The 24,068-nt window shown below is 38.1% G+C and overlaps 1 protein-coding gene across 3 annotated transcripts in view; it reads left to right on the top strand.

Annotated features, from left to right (window-relative positions):
• The window catches only part of LOC148365611 (ceramide transfer protein-like), a 33,129-nt gene extending 10,013 nt beyond the window's left edge, over positions 1-23,116 (top strand). For 2 of the 3 annotated variants that reach the window (XM_088336004.1, XM_088336003.1), the window contains 11 exons: positions 4,220-4,312; positions 4,431-4,517; positions 6,118-6,210; positions 6,394-6,471; positions 9,595-9,690; positions 13,896-14,028; positions 15,761-15,831; positions 15,906-16,034; positions 19,387-19,516; positions 19,601-19,731; positions 21,103-23,116. In XM_088336004.1, coding sequence (XP_088192130.1) covers positions 4,220-4,312; positions 4,431-4,517; positions 6,118-6,210; positions 6,394-6,471; positions 9,595-9,690; positions 13,896-14,028; positions 15,761-15,831; positions 15,906-16,034; positions 19,387-19,516; positions 19,601-19,728 — 1,038 coding nt within the window. In that variant the 3' untranslated portion in view covers positions 19,729-19,731; positions 21,103-23,116. The remainder of the gene's footprint in view (positions 1-4,219; positions 4,313-4,430; positions 4,518-6,117; positions 6,211-6,393; positions 6,472-9,594; positions 9,691-13,895; positions 14,029-15,760; positions 15,832-15,905; positions 16,035-19,386; positions 19,517-19,600; positions 19,732-21,102) is intronic. The other variant, XM_088336005.1, reaches the window with a different exon arrangement.
• Positions 23,117-24,068: the final 952 nt, after the last annotated feature.

Here is a 24,068-nt window from a genome sequence, read left to right as displayed (position 1 = left end):
CTGTGCTCAGTTTTTAATGTCCCAACGGAAGTGATTTTTGACCTGACAAATGTCGTCAAGAAGCATAAGATCCCTCTTTTTATTCAAATGACATCTCCTGTAGGTGTAACTAATAGGTGTCTCAATATTTTTATCTTCGTGTGGTAGATTCTGCTTTGACATAGTGTTTTCTGAATGTCCCTTTGAGCAGGCATTGCCGATTAAAGGTATTTCTTTGTCTTTGTTCGGGTGATAGAACTCTTTCGTCACACTTGGGCCTTGACATTATTTGCAAGAGGGACTCCAATCCCTATCTGACCGTTTCAAGAGACTCCCACTTTTACACACTCGTGCACGCGTTACCTTCAATAAACATCAAACCAGCAGCATGGCTGGCTGATAAGACTCACATTCATTGGTTTTGGCCTGAACTTTAGAGACCTGTTAGTGCGCATGTGTCTGCTAAGGAATGCCCTTTGCTCTTGATCGACTCATGTTGTCAAACCTGTTTCTGTGCAATGGCCTACTGCCCAACCCTTAATACTACAAAACCTAGGAAGAGACTGGAGTGTCTTTGACTGCGCAAGCGAATATTATTTTTACCTAAATGTTGAGATTTTTAGCTGGAATCAGGGAGTAAGGAAGGAGAGTGAGTTCGCTAAGTATAGAAGAAAGTGCTTCTGAGAATGACTGCTCGGACGTCTTGGTTCAGTTTGTTGAAGCAACAACAGCGGCGGTCGGAGGTTCTCAAGTACCAGACGCAACACTGGATACCTTTACAGACTTGTAGCCACTTTTTCAAAGTAAGTCTCTTAAACGGCTGAAGTTGACAGCTGCTTTCATGTTTGTTTTTGTGCTTCGTTGTGCCTCTTTACTAAGAACAAAGTCTTTGAACTACTCTTTTATTGATTTCACTGAGTCATCTGGGGTAACAATAAATGTACGTGCATCATTAGTTGGTTTCATTCTCAGTGAAAAGGCTGTAAAAATGTGACTGGTTTGTCAGGTTTCCATATTTGAAAGCGCCAACTCCGATAGTATTGTAAGGTCTTAGTTGCCTATTTTTAGAGTGAATATTTTTTCACACATTTGCTTATAACGTTTGTTTGCTTCGATGTCATTGTTTCTTCATGCTTTCTGAGAAGTCGCTTGAATTTTTGTTACGTTTGCTGCTTGTTGGTATTTAAGAATAGTGTTTTGGGGAACTATACACTTATAAAAAAAATTGTTTTTAAATGTTTTTCAAATAACCAAGGGCGTAAGTTTGATCTTGGCTTTGGTTGGGGCCAAGTGCATTTTTAAAATGATCACATAATATTGGTGGGGACACAACAGTGATTTCTCAATATAGGTGGGGAAACCTCCCCTCTATCCATTCCAAAACTATGTCCTAGCCAGTAACACATGCGGTGATATTAGGGCTAGGCAATTGAAATGATTCAATAATTTGTCGTTTTAGAAACAATTCGAAAATTCAGTAAATTGTGCAATCCAGGGTAGGAATTGAACACTTTGAATCGGGTGCTGATTATTAAACAATATTAACTAACTAGTTAATTGTTGAATAAAGGAAAATCAGTCACTATGGATGTTTTTTTTGCACCAGCTTCCAGTGAAACATCCATTAAAATGAGTTTAAAATCCGTATTATTGTTTAAACGTTTTTAATGGGATATTCTCGCAACTGTCCAGTCTAACTTAACCTCCTAAAATCCGAGCTTCTTGTTTTAATGTGCATTTATGTCCACACATGTAACAGCAGGTCATATCACCCTGCCCTAGGTCAGATTAATCGGAGAAAAGTCCTATGTGGTTACAACTTGAAAATCAAGAATGGTCATGCACATGGATAGATATTGTCCATTTCTGGCTGTTTGAAATACATTCAGAAGTCAATAATTTATATTAATGCATGTGACTTGTTGACACTGTAATTTTTAACTAAGGGACTCTTCTATTCATTTTCAGCACTGCTCACTGACAAGGCAATTAGGATGCGTGATCATTTTTGTTTCGCTTGTTAAAGATAATTGTAATCTAGTAGTGTGTGAAGTTCTCTCTTCAAAAACAATAATGAGGCTAGGTGTGCTTTGTATAATTCTTGTGACTTTTTTTTTTTTTTTTTTTAAGTTTCGGACCCAGCAGTATGTGGCTGCTTTCTGTAAAATTTGGACTATAAGACGCACCTGATAATAGGCCGCACCCAGTACATTTCTAAAGGAAAACCCACTTTTTTCATTCATGAGTCTCACCTGACTATACGCTGCATGTGCCACAAGATAGTTACAAAGAAAGACGGTACACAGAAATATTATGAATATACAGTACCTTAACCCTTTAATGTTCACACGACCCGCCCGTGGGCCACCGGACTTTTAATAAACAAATACAGGTCCATACAATGTCACCAGTCACTGAAATACATCACGTCACATTACATTGGAAAATGCTAACTCTTTGGGTCCAATATATGGTGATCAATTCAAAAAATACTCATCTCGATCAGTCTGAAACAAGATACCTGAAAACTATAAAGCCGAGGTAACTCACCTATACGTCTATTGGCTGTCTTCAACTCCTTTGAATGTCTGCGAAGATGGCTTTGTTACAATCCATAGAATCCAACCGTGTAAAATATTTACTTCAAAACAAACGATAATGCCGACAGATGAATAGGATTCCGCCTTAAATATTTCCGCTCCGTTGGACGTTGCTTCTTGTAATTTGTTTGTTTCGCCACATTATTTCTGTTTACAAATAAACAGACTCGTAAAATTATTCCCAATATGGTAGTTAGGGTTCCCCTTTCGATTGCCACCTTTTCCATGATGAGGGTTTTTTCATGCTAGTTTTATTCATTAAGTTACATTGAACTTTTGCCTTCCTCGACACATATAGTCCGCATGTCTCATTAAACTGCTCGGACGCCCTTGGCGGCCGTCAGATAAAATGCAGAAATTGGCCGCATAGTTGCATAAGCCGCAAGGTTGAAAGCTTGGGGAAAAAAGTTGTGGCTTACAGTCCGAATTTTACAATACTTACTTACCGTACCTCTCTTAATCTGTCTTTTTGACACTCCACATATAATATAAAAAAGGGACTGCCGTATTTTCCGCACTATAAGGCGCACCCAAAAGTCTTGATTTTTTTCAAAAGCTGACCATGCGCCTTATAATGCAGTGCGCCTTATATATGGCTCAACATTAAATCGCAAGGTCTCGCAACTTACGCAACAGCCGCCGACTCAATTTTCCCCCGAACGTGGAGTAGTCCGCGGTGTATGCTGGGATTTATATACCGGCGTTTCATTGGCTAACCAATGTGTCAATCATCATTTGAATCTATCACTATTGGCTAAAGTTATTCGGAGCCTCGGATTGGCTAGAGCGCCAAAACAAACCCTGCAATTGGCCGAAAAAGATGTGTCAATCATCTGTTAAATCGATCGCTATTGGCTGAAGTTATTCGGAGCCTCGGATTGGCTAGCGGGCCAAAACAAACCCTACAATTGGCCGAAAAAGATATGTCAATCATCCGTTAAATCGATCGCTATTGGCTGAAGTTATTCGGAGCCTCGGATTGGCTAGATGCCCAAAACAAACCCTGCAATTGGCCGAGTTTAGCAATGGCGTAGCAAGCTTAGCAAGCTTGCTAAAGTACGCCATAAAGAAACATGTTTCATTAGTCTGTATTGGTAAATATTTTACTCTCCTGGATTTACTTCACTCACGGTTGTAAGAAGACCATGATTGCGTATCATTATTGAACGTGAGAACTTAGGTGAGCTATGCGGCTTTATATTTTCCCGGTATCTTGTTTTAGAACGATCTTGATGTTGCTGTGATGAGTTAAGTGAATTAAACTCAATTCCAAGTGTTTATTGTCATATGCACAGTAAAGTTGCGAGCGAAAAAGAAAATAGAAACTAAGAAATGTTTGGCATTTTTTGAATCCCAAGACTTTAACCTTCCGAATGATATTTGAAATGATGCATTTGAGTGAGATCGTACGGACACCGCATCCGCACGTGTCTACAACACGTATTTGCTTCTGTGCAAGCTTTGGGAATGTAAAGGGGGTAATCAGTTTGACTGAATCATCTGACTGTTTTGTCGACGTTCTCATTGTAGCGCCTTATAATCCGGTGCGCCTTATCTATGGAAGATATAGGACCAAAAACTATTTTTTGGGGGTGCGCCCTATAGTGCGGAAAATACAGTACTTTTGTTCTTGTTCTCAGGAATTAGAAAAGAGGAGGAGAGTCGAAGATGCCTATAAATCCGCTGTGCATGAACTGAAGAAGAAGTCACACTATGGAGGCCCGGACTATGAGGCGAGTTGGAATCCCATTTATGAAAAAGCATTTTGTGGTCTCTCCCTCAATGTTTATTTGTTTGTTTATTTATTTATTTAAATGTCCACATAACATATCACTGTTCTGCCTTTGCCAGGAGGGGCCTAACAGTCTGATAAATGAAGACGAGTTCTTTGATGCAGTGGAAGCCGCCCTCGACAGACAGGATAAGATCGAAGAGCAGGTGTGTTGCTGGTTCACGCCACCCTTTTAGATGACACATTGACAACACCCACTCTTAAGCCTGTTACACTTCATTTTGTGCTGTTCTGTGACCATTTTGTACACACTTAAGCAAGTTAACCACTGTAAAGCAGCATGAACAAGGAAAATAGCCATTGTATCCCCAGCACACTCATTTAATTTGTATCCCACTGGGGAAACCAAGAAATAATAAGTTTGACTCATAAATATCGGTCTGAGGTAGTTATACCTGAAACTTAAGTCGAACTGCTCCGATTTAGATCAAATGAGCGGCACTGCAACTTAGTGAATACCGCAGCGGCCTATATGTTGCAGAGCAAAAGCTAAATCTGGAAAGATGAGCGGGTTCTTTATCATTTTGAGTTTCTTTGACGTGACGTGTACCCAATTAACATAAAATTGCTCTAAAATAAATCAAACGTACTTTTTAAAAAAATGTTTGCTGCAAATCCTGGAAAATTTCAGGCTGCCAGTGTTGCACCTCGGCACAACACAAATCCCTTAGGCAGGGTTCCCGCTGGTCCTTGATAAAATGCATTGAATTTATCATTCTAAAAAGAAGGCCTTAATTGGCATTGAAATGCCCTAAATCAGATTTAGAAAGTCTTAAAAATGTGAACACGACGATTTATTAATATTTAAGCTAAAGCCTATCCAGGCAATTCCACAGAAATGGTGCAACTTAAGTCTTTAGTCATTTTCATGAACATTTATCTTTATAATGTAACTTAGCTGCTCATTAATGTGTAGCATGTTCAGTTTACACTATTTTGTATTCACCCTATTCATCTAAAACCACAAAACGTATTCAATACATAAACCAAATTGTAAAAAAACAATTCAGGAGTTTGGCAAAATTAATATTTAGCAGTTCAATGTGAATAATCAAATGCAGTGCTTACAAAATAGTATATATTGTAATAAACAACTTTGAACGAATTTCTGCTGTTTCAAAACATTTGATGAAATCGTCCCTTGATATATGAATATAAATCAACATACTTTATATCTTGGACACAAACTTGCACATTTGTATATTAATTTGAGATCATTTGGAAAGATATCAGTTTTTTTAAATCAGATACAGACTCGCCATTGACTGACACTTGAAATCAAGGTGTTGGACTAAAATACCAAAACAAAATGTGATCGGGACATCCCCAATTTGAAAAAATAATTAAAGAAAAATAATGAACTTTATCCACTACATATTATACTGTATTTTTTTCTTTTGTTTTCGAATTTTAAGGGAATTAATATTTACATAATCACCGATTTCCAAAGGTAATTATTATAGTTAATTGCTTGTATGTGAGTTTTTGGCAGAAAACATTTTGGTACATTTGGAGTATAAATCGTTTCGAGCATGCACAGGTCCATTTCACAAAAGTCAGTGTCTTCCATTTATTTACCTATTTCGGTCCACAGATGAATTTCAAAGAAAATCTCTAAATTGAAAATGAATACAAAATAAATATTGTGGTTGTTGATATTTTTGCTATGCTGTTTTCACATCTCTGTTGTTTTTTTAATCATATACCTTGTTTTACAAACATAGCTTGTTGTCTTGTGTTCCTCAGAGCCAGTCGGAAAAGGTCAGGAACCCCCGGCTGACTCCCGTTCCTCCTGGTGACGTCTTTTCCAGCATCAGCACGCACAGATTTGCTTCCAAGGTTTTACACCCGTTCTTCCTCATGTTCTTTCACGCCTTTATTACTTTCTATGCTCTCTTCTGATGTGGCCACAATTTAACTCAAATAATGTACATCAGCAGATGATGATTGTTTTCTTTGGCTTTGCTTTCGGTGCTTGGCTTTTCTCATCTTTTCTCTTGTTAACATCTCTTTGCTGCACAGGCGCGTAGTCATTGCTCTTCCCTGTCCTCTGTCGAGCTAATCAGTGCTTCAGATGACATTCACAGATTCAGCGCTCAGGTAATGTGAGGGCCCATTATACATGTTATGGAACATTTATTCTCTTCATGACTATGGAGGACCAATCCTGACATATATATATATATAAACAAATGTATAAATAAATCATGTAGTATCTGTCCTAAATCTATGACATTTATTTATGCATTTTGTTTATAGATTAATGTATTTTTTCGCGTGTGTTTTGTCGTTTATTTTTTTGTGTATTTTGTCACATCAAAATGTTATTCAAATGAGGGACAGGTCAAACTGGCTGAGCTTTCGTTCATCACTGATCAACCAATAGGTGAAAAGCTCAGGCAATGAGCCTTCTTATTTGAATCAAAATTTATAGTGGAAAAAATAAACGACAAAATACACGACAAAATAGTTGCCGAAATTAATAACTGAAGAAATAAATGACAAAAGGCATACATAAATGAATAAATAAACAATAAATTTAGGTATAACGTTATTCATTTGGGTCTTTATTTACCTTATTGTGTGTAAGGCTCGTTTTTTCACCTAAAAAAATAACTCTGAAGTTTAGGTGAGCGGTTTACTCGATGTTTTACCGTATTTGTGCAATGATTGATCAGTCGAATAATATCGTTGACCACAATTGCAAAACATTAGATGCAGCGGGAACCAAACCTGGGTTGCAGCAGTGAGAACACTAAATCCTAACCACTGGCCCACCAGTGATGTAGAAGACATTCAGAAAGGTATTCGATTTTATATCATGATCACACTACTTTTACTAATGGTACCAGAGACAAGTGTTAAAGAATGGAGAAAACTGAAAGTTGTCCTGGAAGATCTGAACGCAAAAAAGCAAAATGAGGGAAACCACGCTTTTGTTTATCTGATGATGGATCGGACTTTGTAGGACATTAATTAAATACATAGGGAATTTAATGCTGGTTTTATGTTCATAGTTGGCAATAAATTTAATCTTGGTTGATCGCAAAAGTTGGAATGGAATAGAAGAATAGAATATAAATTATTGTAATTGTAACATGTGAAATGCACAAAAAAATTAACATTCGTCTCTGGCACCATGAATAAAAAAAAAGTGTGACGATGATGAGATAAATTCGAATAACTTTGCATATTCTTTTATATTACTCGCTCTCCAGTGGTTATGATTCAGTGCTCTCACTAATGCGACCTGCGTTTGATTCCAGTTGCATCCAACCGCAAAGGTTGAGCTAAGAAAAAGTGATGCAAAATTATATACCGATATTTAATCCAATATGAGGGTTACGCTTTTTACAGGAGTACGCGTTGACATTGATAAATACGGTATTTATGTGGTATATACTTGTGGGTGTCCATTTACTGTATTCATACATTTATTTCCACATATGGCAGGATTGGTCCTCCATAGAGTACAAGGGGAACACTTTCCACTTTGCCTCTATTTTTCATGCAATCTGTTTGCATCATGACATCATTCTAATCAAAGGAAAAAATCTTGGCTGAGTGTTGGACCTTGTAAAATGAAGTTCCTTTCCATCCACGTCCTGCTTAATTTTATGTTGGACTGTATTGGCAAATATTCCTCACTGTGAACTTGATGAACTGTTAAACCTTCAACAAGTTCAAGGGTTGAGTCTTTATTTTAATAACAGGTCGTGCACAATATCGTGTGTAATTTGGTTTCTGCTTACTTGCTCTGTTTGCTCGACAAATTCCCAACACCTCTGTGATAACACTCTAGCTACCAGGTACAAGCTGCACTCTTTATTCATTGCTGCAATATTAAAATGTTCTCTTCTGTTGAACTTTAAAGCAGGTTTAGGGAACCTATGGCTCTTTTCAGAGTACATAAGGCTCAGGGATAAAACTTGAAAACCGCACATTTCTCTGGTGTTCCAAAGTCGGGTGGTTAGATTATGATTTCAGTCGACCGAAGCCACAATAAGAAGTCCTTGGCACTTCTCAAATAGTCAAGCCAAGTCATGTTTATTTGTATAGCCCTTAATCACAAAGAGTCTCAAAGGGCTGCACAGATCAAAGATTATTGCAAACTATTATTATAGACTATTATGACACCATCCCCTCATCTAAAACCTACATGAGAGCAAATAATACACGTATTATCAACATAAAATATAGATTATTCATATGCTATAGAGTAGAAGTGCGTTTTAAGCTTAGATTTAAACATTTCCACTGAGGTTGCAGATCAAATCTCAGGGGGAAGAGCATTCCATAGCACCGTGGCCCGGATGGAGAACGCTCTTGAACCTGCGGCTTCTTCTTGGCTCTTCGGATCACTAGTAGATCAGCCTTTTCAGAGCGAAGGGGGAAATTAATTCTGAAAGATATAGGGGAGCAAGTCCATGCATGATTTTGTATAATACCAACAGAACCTTAAAATACACAGTCAGGGTGTCACACTAACTTAACCCATTTTGGCAGTAGGTCATTAAGAAATCATTTAAATGGAAGCTCATGAACTATGTTTGTTCATTGTTGAGATACTTTATGATGAAATGCACAGATAGAACTGTAAACACCATACCAACCACTCAGAGCAGTTTAATTTGGTAAACAATAGAGGTGGGCAGATCTCTTTCTTACTTCAGTCCGCGCTGAAGGTAAAAATGACAATATCCTTTCTTGTTTGCAGTATTTTTTGGACATTTTCACAAAAGAACTTTGCTTTCACCTTGTTTTGAAACCATTATTTAGGACAAAAATGACGGTCAAAATGAGCCTTAACACTCAAGTTATTGAGAGAGGCACTCGTACATTATTGATATGAGACACAGGCTCTGGCATTATTATTATTTATTATCAAATCATCAAACTTTACAAGGTGAAAAAAAATTGAGCTGAAGAGTTACCTTTTGCCTTAAGAGTGGGTTTGGCAAATTTGTTGGATTTTGTCTTAAAATATATGGTGTGGCTTTCTTCAAAAATATTTTTGCTTCTATAGCTCTTTGGGTCAAAAGGTTCCCAAGCCCTGTTCTTTGTAGCTCTATCATGACATGACGTGAAATGTATTAAATGTATGCAAAAGAAGCCTACATTTAATCCAAAAACGAAAATCGGCAGCAATATTGTATTGTCCATCATCCCACAAATTGAACACAAAATATAAATGTTCTTAAGAAATGTTTTTTTTTCTCACAGGTGGAGGAGATGGTGCAGAATCACATGACTTACTCTCTCCAGGATGTGGGCGGGGATGCCAACTGGCAGCTGGTCATCGAGGAGGGAGAGATGAAGGTGAGCGGCTGCGTAGGCGACATCTCTTTTGTTGATCTCACAAACGGCCACCTGTTTCAGAAAAATCGGCAACAATGTCTCAACCTGCACAATATCAAAATAGAGCTTTCAAAGAAATTGTTCTGGTTGTCACTAAAAATACTCAGTGTACCAAAGAAGGGTCAGGTAATGAACACAAAACAAACCTGACACACCCTAAATAACCCCTCATCCCCCACCCGCACTCCTATTTTTTTGACTAAACCTTGAGTATTTGCAGAAGCGCTTACCTGTCTCAAATATTTGCTCACTTTCATTATAGCTCTAAGAGGCATCAAAGTGGGTTCAAAGCTTGAGCTAATTAATAGGTCATTATAAAGTATGTTGATACATCTCAACCAAGAAATTAGGATCTTTGTAAAAATGGGCAAGTATCAATTCTAATAACAATTGTAAGTATCCTAGTATTCCTGGATTTCATTAATCGTTTTTTATCTCGTTTTTAGTTTTCATGCTTATTGGCTGTCTTTATGGTTTTGTTTTTTTGTTTTCAGCTGTCTCTTGGCCTGGCCACCCATGTGAAAGGTGTCTTGATCTTAAAGTTTTTTTTTTTTAAACTAATCATCAAAAACAAAAGATTTGTATTAGGTGGTCGCATTCGATGTAAGTTATCGGTGCTATAAAGATGCAAATAACGGTAGTAGTCCCCTGTAGCTTTCTCTCCTAAAAAAATTGAATTCAGAGTATTATTATATTGAAATGCTTAGTAGATACGCAAAATAAGGAGGTGATAACCTCTATGGATTTTAAATTTGCAAGGATAACAGGAGAGTGTTTCAGAGAATACATTCCAATTTGTTCTAAAGGCCTTTGCCTGAGCTTTTTTTTTTAATTTATTTGAATTTCCTAGGCTACAAAAGCAGATCTGCCCTAAAGGGTGTGGAAATCAACATGATTACCTGAAGCGGTGCATTATAGTCAAAATAATTAACAACAGTGAGGTATAATGGTCAAAATAACGAACTGGCATCCTACATAATCTCCTTTGCAGGGGTTCAATACTAAGAACAGAATTAACTTATTTTAATATAATAGTCTTTAATTTCACGCTACCTTTCCAGAATGTTTTTCTACGTTACTCTATAACAGGGGGCAGCAACCTATGACACGTGTGCCAGCAGTGGCACGCGAGGGGTTAACCAGTGACACGCGAGCGCACGGCAAAATAATAAAGTTTTTTTTTTTTTTTTTTTTTAAGTGCATTTACCTGAAATTTAGACATTTTCATTTGCGCGCTGTGTTGTTAAGAGACTTTACGGTCACGCCCCTCCTCTGCTCCGTTTGTGAGCGTGTTTCTGCGCGGCGCCGAGGAGAGATCCTTGTTTTAACCGAGCCAACGAAACACAGGCGCGCGATAAACAAATGAATCATGCAGCTCTTCCAACGAAAAAATGTCGTTCTTTTCAGCCAGCGAGGGCAAATGACTGGGACTTTGTGCAAAAAAATGACCGTGCTCCTTTGTGCATTATGCCTCGAGAACGTTGTACCTCGCACATCAAGGGTTAAACGTCAATACATAACGAATAATAAACATGAATTCAAGGACGAGTCTGACAAGGCGGAGACATTAAAACGCGCTGTGTCCAGGTACAGCAAACAAACACAGACCCTCAAAACTATTGTCACTGCTAAAAACGCCATTGCTTACTGCATAGCAAAGCACGGAAAATCTTTTACTTAATGCGAATATATTTAAAGAAACGTTCTTTTCGAGCTCTGAGGTTTTGTTTGTCTATTTGTTAGGCAAGCCACCAATCATAAACAAGAATAAAACACATCCCCATGTCAGCCAGAAGTGTTAAACGTCAAGAGGAGGGGCTGGCAGAAAGCGTGTGTGTGCGTGTGTGTTTCAATTTGATATTTTCTGTTATAAGATTTCATTGGGGAATCGTATGGTAGCTGTCCATATCACTTGTTTTTTGATTATAGTTCATTGTTGATGAAGAATGGTTGATTCTTGTGGTCAAACGTTGAAGTCTTGGATGTCTACAGGCATTTCCACACGTTGCTCACATTCATTTTTTAGTTTATTGATGAACAAGAATAGTGCTAGATAAATAGGTCAGTTATACGATTTCAATGTCTATCCATGTTGTATATTTGGACTAGTGTAAAATGACAGCTCAGTTGGATATAAAAAAAAATGTTGTGCGAGTCATTAATCTTGGTGTGGCACACTGATTTATAAGAAAATTTGAAAGTGGCATTCCTCACCTAAAAGGTTGCTGACCCCTGCTCTATAAAATGAACAAATAGCATTTCTGTCAGTTATCATTGACGAATCAAGTTCAATATCAATCTAAATAAATTGGATTAAAGATCTTTTTTAAGTCTGAGAAAGATAATTTAGTCTAGGTCATGAGCAACTCTACAAAACTTTTACATTTCCTTTACAGTAGAATATTATGATCAAGGCAATTTCAACTTAAACATATTTTATTTCAGTACTTTGTGTCAGCTTTTTTATCTTTGTGAATACTTTGAAATTTACTTAAAGTGGATTTTGGGGGTCGGAGTCATCAATGGCACTGAATTTATTTAAAGCTATCAATGTTTTAAAGAGGTTATTTGAAATAATATGGATGTGTTTTGGTATTGTAATTCATATTAAATGTACCGTAGATCCCAGACTAAAGCCACTACTCGCCTGGTACATTTTAAACACTACGCTTTAAGTACAGAGTTTTTTTCTTCTTCCTTTTTTTTGTGGCGGCAGCAATAAAAAAACGGTCAGGTCCTCTTTTCCAAAATGCATCCACTCCATATACAAACCACCACAGTGACGTCTGGAAACATTCATGATCCCCTTTTAGAGGAGAAATTACTTTTTCACAATATTATTCATATAATATGTAGCAGAAGCAAAAAGGGAGGTTTCAAAAGATTTAGTTAAATATTTTCATCATACTCACAATATTTCAACTTTTTCAAGCCCAAATCACGTTCTCAATTCATATAACCGAATAGAATAGCAGTGAAAGTTACCTACCAAAAACGCTACACTTTTCCTATCATCTGCGTCATTGTCGGATTTTGGAAGTTTCCTTTAATCCTCGTTTGACAGTATGGTACTTTATTCAATATTTACAACAAACTCATGATGTATCAACTTTTTAAGCACAAATCTAATCATCAATTCATACTTCTGAATAGAAAATTAGTATAAGTTATCAAAAAAAAAAAAACTTTCCATATCATCGGCGTTAATGTCAGTCCGCTGAATTTTCCTTAAATCCTCAGGGGGAAATGAGTCGAATACAATTTAGACCATTGCCGCGGAAACCACCATTGACGACGACACATAAAGACACGTTTGTGTTGCAATCTGGCACTATTCTCCACTGTATGGTTGCCCTTGCGCTGTTGTTTAGAAATCTCGGGCTTGCATGGCTTACATGGTACACAACACAGCTCTTTTTTTGTTTTCTTTCAGCACAGTAGTAACTCGTGTTCTATGTAATCACCATCTTGATGCAAAAGCGCATGACGTAAACAACTCTGAGCAGTTCTGCAGTCAAAGGTGTCGACACCAAATTACCCGTGCTGTTGGCGCCAGATGTGCTTATAAGAAACAAACGTGAATTAGATCATTTTTATGGCTATTTAAAATTGTGGCTTAAAATCTGCTACTGCTTGTATACAAAGTCTATTTTAAGTTTTGTTCTTAAATTTGTGCGTGCGGCTTTTGATAAGGTGCGCTCTGCAGTCCAGAATTTTCAGTAATTATCAGTGAGACTGATGGAGCCATAATTGTTGTTCGCAATAGTCAATGATAGTTAAACGTTGATCGATAGTTCCTTGTTCCGTCCTCTATCTTTAAATGGCGTGTTGCAAGTAAGGTTCTCGCACTGGCCTCCACTCACGAGGTAACAGTACTTAAAAATAACTGGTTAAGTCAGGAAAAACTATGCCTAACTCCTCGTTGGTGACTCCTGCCTTACACATTCCGCTTTCATTTGACCAAAATTAGTGTAGACCTGTGAAAACATCAAACCGCCTGTGGTGGACCCATCCAATATGGCCAACTGTTGACATTTGGGAATGCGCTTGACATCACGTGAAAACTATCAATTGACTACATGGACCTTTTTGTACTCAATGACTTCACACTGGCGTTGCTATTGCCTTAACTTGCGTGTTGACTCTGTCTTTGCTGTATATTGCAGGTATACAGAAGAGAAGTTGAAGAGAACGGTATTGTTCTGGACCCTTTGAAGGCAACGCATGCTGTCAAAGGGGTGACGGGCCACGAGGTTTGCCACTACTTCTGGGACACCGCAGTGCGCATGGACTGGGAGAGTAAGTTCAGGTCGACACCTTTTAGGGCCCGGTCACACAGCCGTTTGCGTCTCTATCGCGGGTAAAATTTTGCGGGTTTTTTTTGCCCGTGGTTGCCCGCAATGGAAAATGCGCAAAATTGGCCAACCCGCTGTTCATCGGTGGTATGCCCGCAAAACAGACGCCGGCGACTGTTCCGCTTCCTCATAGCGTCATTTCCGCGTCATTTTCTTGTGTGGACCACGGGTATAAAAGCTGCCGAGCCGGCGTTATGCCGAGAAATGCATCCTTGCCGAGATTTGCATCCCCTCGCTACTACAACCACTTTTACCTCGTTTTATCTCACTTTTATATCACTTTTAGGGAATTTAATGGCGAACATATAACCAAAACCACTTCGTCTTGCATTTGTTGGGAATGTAATACAACTTAAACCATTCCGTCTTTGTATTTGTTGTGAATGTAATCGAACGGTAATGCACGCCGTATACAAATCACTTTTGAGCAGGTAACATGTTTATTTTGCCTTTTTCTATTCAAATCGCTCGTATTGAAACTGTTATGCACTCTACCATAAAGCTTATTTCTGCATAATGAGCTTTACGGTAGAGTGCATAACAGTTCTCAAAAGTGATTTATATACGGTGTGCATTACCGGTCGATTACGTTCACAACAAAAACAAAGACGGAATGGTTTAAGTTGTATTACATTCCCAACAAATGCAAGACGAAGTGGATTTGGTTATTTGTTCGCCATTACATTCCCTAAAAGTGATATAAAAGTGAGATAAAACGAGGTAAAAGTGGTTGTAGTAGCGAGGGGATGCAAATCTCGGCAGGGATGCATTTCTCGGCATAACACCGGGCTGTAGAAATCATAACCGCTCAAGACACAGTCCCGTGAAGATCAAGATTTCAAGCTATGGCACCGAAGAAGTCAATATGTTATTATTGTAATAGTTTTTCATTTTTATTTTATGATCTTGTTATGAAATGAAATTAAAAGAAATGTCAAGAAATAAAAATGGATTAAGACGAGGTCACTACGGTGACGGGGATCCATGTCCACCCCTTGACGTCTCGAGCACAATTGACGTGTGCTCGGCAAATTGCGCTGTATATACGCGGAGAAAGGCGTTTGACCCTCACACGCGTAACACGCTAATTTCACGTAATAACACCGTGATACAGGCGCAGAACATGCTATGACCGTGCTCCACCCACGATTACCCGCGGAAATTTCCCGTCCTACCCATGTGTAACCACGCCCTGGCCGCGGCCAGAGCACGTCGTTCCGCGTCATTACCTCGTGTGCCGCCCGCGGTTAACACGTGGTCTCGAGTTTTGAGCAGCGCAAAACTTTTTCGCGCGGCCAACCGCGTGTGAATTTCCAACCGCGAGTAAAAAGCACTGCTATATCTCGTCTATATGGCGGTCTCAAAGCGTCCAACATCGTCTGCTTCACGGGCAGAAATTTCTGGCCGTGAATCAGCCTCGATACGCCCGTGAAAGGCTTGGTGACCGGGCCCTAAAGTTTTGAGCAGCGCAAAACTTCTTCGCGCTGCCAACCGCGTTTGTATTTCCGACCGCGTGTAAAGCACTGCTGTATCTCGTCTGTATGGCGATCTCAAAGCGTCCAACAGCGTCTGCTTCACAGGCAGAAATTTCTGGCCGTGATTCAGACGCAATCGGCTGTGTGACCGGGCCTTTAGATATGTTCATGTCTTCATTCACTCGCACTTGTCTTCTTCAGCCACTATTGAAAACTTCAACGTGGTGGAAACTCTATCCGACAACGCCATCATTGTTTATCAGACGCACAAGGTAAACCTGAGCTCCTTTGCGCCAACTCCTTTTTTTATTCCCTGTCACCATTCACTGTTGTTCTGGTGCCATAGAGGGTGTGGCCGGCTTCCCAGAGAGACGTGCTCTATCTCTCCGCCATCAGGAAGATTCTCGCTACCAACGAAAACGATCCCGACACTTGGTTGGTGTGCAACTTCTCGGTGGACCACGAAAACGCAGCCGTAAGTCCTGCTGCCATCACCAAGTGCCAAATTTAATAATAATAATTATTATACATTGTATTTCAAAGCACCTTTCAGGACATTAAAGGTCGCTGTACATATGAATAGGACACAACAATAAACGAGGAGTAGAACAATAGTAAAACAAGCAAGTCATAAATAGCCAATTAAACACATTATAGTTAAAAGGGGCGAAGTGTGTGATGCATATGGTCTAGACTAGGCAAGTCTGAAGAGGTGAGTTTTGAGTCCGGATTTGAAGGTGGACAGAGTCGCAGAATTTCAGAGGTCAGGCAGCTATGAGTTCCAGAGCTGGGGGGCAGATCGGCTAAAAGCTCTGCTCCCCACGGAGCTGAAAATAGGCTATTAAATAAACAGAGTTACAACATAGTAATAACATAAGTTATTGTTTCAGAAGTCTATATTAAACTGGTAACCCTGTGGCAAAAGCTAGCTCTCAGCTTTGAAAAGTTTTGTGACATCAGGTGGAGATGTTGCCGCACAACGGCTACATTTTAAAAAACAAAAAAAGAAATATTTACCATTGTTTTATATTTTGTTATTGATATGTTCTAGTAACGTGAATAAAGTATGCACAGTACAATATACTGTAGTACTACAGGTAGCGTTACAAGACACTACTACTATAGACTACAGAGATGACTAGTTACTTATTTCAGCTATATAAATGCATTTCTGAAACGATTGTTGATTTATTTATTTTTTTAATATTTTATTTACTTAAAACTTTTCATTTTGAAAAAATAGTAGTAGTTCATCAAAGGCTTGTATAATTTGCCAGTAATCATAATATAATGGATTTCAGATGAAACTCGTTTTTCAGAAATATATTTAGCATTTCTTGTAGTATTTAGCATGTCATTTGCGATAGATTCAAAACTTTTGATGGAAAAAGGAATTCAGATGTAATTTTAGATCTCCTTCACATATACATTTAACAACCATTTTAATGTTATGTATTTGATTGTTTACATTTTTAGCCCTATATTTAATCCATCAAATTATTTCTCCTCACAACGAAGTGAGGATGAGCCTCCCTCCGGTCCCTTTCCTCACATTTTTAGTCTGTGCCTTGCCAAAATTGTGTTTATTTTATTATTTTTATTTATTCATTTTAGCCATTATGTGGCTTTATTTATTTGGTGTTTCAGGTCGTTGGCTGGGGGAAAATGAATCTTTCCCCCTAATGTACACTGAATTTTTTTAAGTTACAATTTGTTGCCTAAAAAGTACTTTTCAAATACATTTAGGAAAGATTGATTGATTAAAAGGATGTCAACTTGTGATTAATAATATCACTACATTTTTTATCTTCTTTTAAATAAATCATCCTGATACTTATACTAATTGAATCTGTGAAGATTGTAAAATTAGAGGGAAGAAGTTAAGCATAACATATGCACCTAAATTTAAAAAAAAAACAAAAAAAAACACATAATTGTCTATATATATATATATATATATAATCACTGCATACTTTCCTTTGTTTTGTCACCTGAAACAACTGTTAATGGATCTCAAGCAAATATTCACAACCTAACGCAGGGGTGGTGGGCAACTATTTGGAGTCAGGGACCGTATTGGGTCAAAAAACTAATGGGAAAGGGGCAAAGAGCGACATGTTATATTTCTTTATATTTGTTTTTAAATAGATTAGTTTCATCAGATTGGTTTTAAAACACTCAAGGTTAAAGCAAAATAAAATATTTGGTCCCTGTTTAAGGATTACTTTTGGTATTGAGTTTTGCAGCTTAACTACTGATGTATTTTTTGGGGGTATTTTTGTTGTATTTCTCAAGTCGGGTTTTTGTTGTGCCTTTGTAGTATTTTGTAGTTTTTCCATTTTAGAATTTTTGTATTATAGCTGAAGTAGTTTTATATTTTATTTTCATGTATTTTCCTAGTATGTCTGTCTTAGTATTTCAGTTGTAATCATTTTTTTGTGGTAATATTTTTGGATTGTTGTATTACGATATTAGTATTTCTGCTTTTTCTGGAGTATGTCTGTTGTAATAATTATGTGTTAATATTTTTATATAATGGTACTACTGCAAAAGTGTTTCTGTAGTATTTCTTTAGTATTTTCCTTTCAGAATGAAAGCATATTAATATTTTGGGTCCCTCTTTTTAAGCCCTAAATTTGATATTTAGAGTTGTCATATTTTTTTGTATTTTTGTGGTATAAAATTGAGACGAAGATGGCACCATAAAACATTTATTTGTAGCACTTTATATACTTTATATATATATATATATATATATATATATATATATATATATATATATATATAATATATATTCTGACCATTTTTGTCTGGCAGGCTGTAGTTTACAGACCCTGGCCACAACATGTACAGTTTCTTAGTAAAAGGCATTAAATAAATGAATTCCTGGGCGACCTGTCAACCAAATTGTTGTTCACTTCATAGTCCAGTCACCCTCAGCCCATTGATCCCCTTACTAAGCGCCAATAAACCTTACAAACACAGCGCGGCACCCATTTACTCACAGCAACACAGACTTTGTTGCAGTGGTCTCCAAAGTGGCGCCCGCGGGCACCAGCGTGCCACCTTTGGACAGTTGAGGGGATCACGGACCTGTCCTGAAAATAGCTTTTTAGTGTTCAGTCATTGTGATTTTTTTTTTTTTTGGTAATATTATGTCTTTATTGGTTGACAGTCTATTTAACCCTATTTGTTAATTCCAAATTTTGGATTTTACTAAGCAAATTAGCAAAAATGTGCAGTTTTTTTATTTTTCTAGGAAGCTTTCAGGCTACCTTTTTGTTTTGTAGCTGGCTACTTTCCTGCATTTTATCTATTTAGCAACCTATCTAGTAAGCGTTTTACATTTTTTTTCCCATGCTATCTTGCTAACATATGATCTTTTTTGCTAGTTATCAGGCTAAATTTTGGCCTCCTTTCTACCTAGCTTTTTAGCATTTTTTTAAAGTGTTTTATCTTGCTATTTTGTTGGGCTTTTTATAACCATCTATCTAAGTTGATATTTTAGTTATTCATATCAAACCGGGTGCTCTTTGCACTAATTAGTAACAAAAAGTAGCTTGACGCTTGAAAAAGGTTGGAGACCTTTGCCATGTAGAATACTGCGACAACATTAGCGATCTACGTCGACATTAGCATTTGTTTCCACTGACTCAGACTGTCTGGATTAGAGCTAAAATGGGCAAGACAAGATTGTTTTGATAAAAATCTATTCTTCTGTACAAAGTTATTATACGGTGTACACAATTTGAAATGATCAAAAATCTATAAAATACAGGAAAAACGTATAAGGTGACAGGTATGACCGTCTTATTTGCCCTCCTCAGCCCTCAAATCGGTGCGTCCGAGCCAAAATCAACGTTGCCATGATCTGCCAGACGCTGGTCAGTCCACCAGAGGGCGACAGAGAAATTAGCAGGGACAACATCCTGTGCAAAATCACCTACGTGGCCAACGGTGAGCGACTCTTCCTTTTTCCTTTTCATTTTCGCGCCTGTTTTGCCGTCTGCTGACGTCGGCATTTTTTTCGGGTGTTGACAGTGAACCCTGGCGGTTGGGCGCCCGCCTCAGTGCTCAGAGCTGTCGCCAAGAGAGAATATCCCAAGTTCCTGAAACGTTTCACCTCCTACGTCCAGGAGAAAACTTCTGGGAAGGCCATCTTGTTTTGAGAGGTAGGTTTTGATCACTACCATCGTTCATATTTCCAGGGTGCATTAGATACGGTGTGAGGGAATCCAGTAATCATGATAAAATCCAGTGTTTTTATACGAAGGTTCAAACAGGTAATATATAAAGAAAAACATTTTAAAAGTGTGAGAAAATGAAACCGACACGCCTGTTCTTCATTATGGCGTTGTCCTGTAAAGCGACACCGTCCCCTACGGGTCCCAACCAAGAGGACAGCTCTATTTAGAAAACCGGGTCACCGAGAAGAGGCTCTTTTGGCTCCTGAACGGCTCCTCAGATTTCTTTTTTTTTTTTTGTGATATATTATCAATAATATCAAAACATTATGCACCATTTTTTAGCAATTAGTAATTTTATATGTTTTGTACGGGGTGCCTGAAAAACACATGAAATGTAAATTAAAATATTATTACCTACAGAAAAATTGTAAAATACAAAAAAAAATGTTTTAGCTTTTTAACTCACTGAACAGATTGAATGGACAGATAGGGTGAACACAAAATCCCTCAAAACGGAAAACAATTAAATAAAAATTAAAAATATTAGTTCTTCTGTGCAATAAATACGATAACATGCAAAAAAGTACTATTTACAATTCTATTTGAACTAATTTAGACACCCATCTTCTGAAAAACATTTAAAAAATACATGTAAGTAAAACAAAAAGCAAAAGATCAGCAGTGTTTAAGATTGAAAGATGCACTCTGCTTAAGAGGAAGCAATATTATTAAAATGAGTTCAAATTTGGCTCATTTCTGTGCTTTTTATACATATATTACTTTCTTTTTTTTTTGTCTTCTGTATTGCACTGAATCGGAGCGTCTGAGGGTGACTTTATGCCTGTCATCACAGTTTTTTGTTAGCTTAGCATGAATGTGGTAAAAGTAAGGAAAGGCCTGTTCTAAATCCATCTTAAATGCCAACCCAAATCCCCCAAAAGATGAAAAAAGAAGTTTGTCCGCGTGTCTCACAAATGCACGTACTTGAGTAATGGTCAGACTAAGAGACTGGGATCATGACTTTAACCTCTGGCGGTACAGAATAACACATTTTCAAAATCTGGACAGCACCTTTAATGCAATTTAATCCAGATGGACTGCTGCGGACAAAGTCCACAAACGAGTGTCTTAACTGCGGCACTATGTGTTACTTTTCTGTACTAGACATTTCCCCGTGGATGGTTTTAAAATGTAAGAAATGGATGTGACTTCGTTCATTTTCACGGCTTGTAAGTCCGGTGTGGCTTGTACAAAAACTAAGTTGAGTTTCTTTTCATAAATGTGGACATGCGACATTTTAATCAGATGGGCTCTATAGCCCGGATATTTACGTAATTTTTTTTTTTTTTTTTTCAGGAAGTGAGGGCTGACATCCCCCAGAAAAAAAAACCCAAGAACCCTCCCAGGACAAGCAAGGACCTTCAGTTCCACGTGAACACAAACGTTCAGTATTCGTCTTTCCATCACAAGACGTGTCGGTCCTTTGCGACAAGAACTTTCCCCCTCAAGTGTTTTTCAAACGATTGCTATTCGCTTTTGTGTTTATTTTGTAGATTGCTTTGTACATTTCTTACGATGATGTACTTGTGTCTTTTGGGGCTAACCGATAGCATTAATGCTACTTGTTTGCTGCTGCTAAAACGAGTGTTTATTTTCTTCCACCTTCCCCTCTGGTGACGACCCCGCTCGAGGTCTGATGGAGGGTAGGTTCCCGAAGGTTTCTGTTTCTTTCCGGACCCGCTTCTCTCGGAAATCTTTATATTTGTAGGACTCGTTCTGAGAGCAGAGGCGGGACATATTGTACAGACAAAAAACATACTTAGTTTACCAAAGTGAGAAAATGTGAATTGACTGTTAAAAATGCTTGAAAGAGACGTTTCGTCGCTCGTGGTGTAAAGATTTCTCTCGTTAATTGAGAGTTCGTTAAATATTTGAAGCAGCCCCAGTCAGCCTAAGAAATGTCTTGATTTTGTTCCACGTGCACATTGAGGATATTTATGAGAGGTGAATCATACTTGCTCTCACGTATAGGAGCATACGCTCATACAGATACAGTCATACCCATGCAAAAACACTACTCTCGCACATACTATTATACTCTTATACTCACGTGTACTATGCTTTCAAATGCATTCGATATTCTCACTGACATGTTAGTATACACACACTACTATACTTTCACATACATTATTTTACGTTAGTCTCTCACACACATTATTATACTCACACACTACTATTCTTTCTCACACAGCATTAAAATTGCTTTTACTATAAGGTTTTTTTCACACCTAGTATGATAGCCTCACCTCACAGTGTTGTTTTACTTTGGTCACTTTTGGTAACCGAGATTTTACACACTGATCTGTTTGTATATGTTGTAGAGTTGGATGTCAAACTGGTGTGGCTCCCAGTATAGTAGTATATGTGAGAGTATAGTAGTGCGTGTACAATAGTAATATGCACGAGAGTATGGTAATATGAGTGAGAATATAGTTGTGTGTGTGTGTGTGTGTGTGTGTGTGTGTGTGTGTGTGTGTGTGTGTGTGTGTGTGTGGTTGTGTGTGTGGTGAATGTAAAGTGGTGTGAGTGTAAGAGAGTATAGTACTGTGTGAGTATATAGAAGGGCGTGAAAGAGTATAGTAGTGTTTGGGTGACGGCATAGTAATATGTATGAGAGTATAGGATTATGAGTGAATATAGTAGCGTGTGCAAGTATGCATTGAGATAGTTTAGACGTGTTTCTGCATGGGTACGACTGCGTATGACAGTATGGTTGCGCATGTGTGAGAGTATGTCGTTATATGTGAGGGCAAATAAAATTGACTTAAAGGGCCTCTCCTAGATATCCCTTTTGCCCTAAATGTTGCATTCCAGCGCTACTTTTACATTTCGCGTGGCGCACAACAGTGCCCAGTGACTGATGATGATTCACTACGGCCGGGATGCCTTAGACGCCAGCGATAGTCTGGTTATCACGTATACAACCACCACATGTGCATTTATCAGCGGCGACGGGAAGTTTTGAGCGCTCGGGACTCGGAGGGCTCTCTCGGAGGTTCCGCATTTCACATCACGATCATACCTCAACGTTCAAAACGACTGCGTTGGTTTTGTTAGCGGTGTCATCGAATCGTTTTTTTGTTTTAATGAACGCAATCATCCACTGGCTGGCAGAGTTTAAAAGGAGGATGATTATAGGAGCTACGCACCCGTGTCCACTGAAGAAATGTTTTTAATGTTGATATTGCGTCGCTAATCCACACACTTTGTACGTGTGAAAGTTGTACATCAGAAGTGTTATTATTTGCACTAAATGTAACGCAAGTTGACAATGTCATGTAAATTAAAATTGCTACACAAAAGAAACAAATCGTAGAATGTAGTTGTTTCGTATGATTATGCCAATTGACCATGGGGCTTCATTATACTCACCAACTGCCGTTTTATGCATCATACCAGTGGTCCGCAACCTTTTCTGTACAACGGACTGGTTTAATGCCCGACTGTTTTTGCGTCCTGGCCCCATAATAACAGCAAAGAATGATAACAATATGAATGATTATGATAATAAGCTTAAATCTACTGTGTAATCATTAGAGCATTTGGGATCTAAATGACAACATACTATTTTTACTCACAGTCGAACTCTCCCATAATGCTTCATTACAAGTCAAAATAACTGGGCACGTCACAATAGAATAGAATTGAATAGAATATAATATACCTTTAGTGTCATTGTTACAAAATGGGTTGAACATACTGTGACAACAAAATGAGATGTGGCACTCCAGTTTCACATTCAACAGTGAGGATAATGATGCTAGCCATAGCCCCCTCCCCACTAATAGCTTGTGCTCCCTCACTGAAAGCCTGACATGTTTTTGGGGAGTAGTAAAAATTGTTTCTACACATGCTTTGGATGTGCCTCCCTTGAGACTGATTTCTGGCAGTGGGGCTGATATGTTGTACTATTTTGCACCGTGAGTAAAAATATTGTGATGATGAGATACAGTTGTATGCAAAAGTTTGGGCACCCCTGATCATGTTCAAGATTTTCCTTTATAAATCATTGGTTGTTCGGATCAGCAATTTCAGTTAAATATATCGAGTAGCAGACAAACAATGATATCTGAGAAGTGAAATGAAGTTTATAGGATTTACAGAAAGTGTGCAATAATTGCTTCACCAAAAGTAGGCAGGTGCATTAACTTGTTTTATTGATTTGAATACGTAAAGCACTAATTTTTGGAAGACAAAATTTGTTTGGTAAGCTCATTGACCCTTGACCTACATACACAGGCGAAGCCAATCATGAGAAAGGG

The sequence above is a fragment of the Urocampus carinirostris genome, chromosome 5 (genome assembly GCF_059441175.1).
Source record: "Urocampus carinirostris isolate Australia breed hairy pipefish chromosome 5, RoL_Ucar_1.0, whole genome shotgun sequence".
In the NCBI taxonomy this organism is placed as follows: domain Eukaryota; kingdom Metazoa; phylum Chordata; class Actinopteri; order Syngnathiformes; family Syngnathidae; genus Urocampus; species Urocampus carinirostris.
Note: the sequence above shows the minus strand (reverse complement) of the source record. Positions and strands in the feature narration are given on the sequence as shown.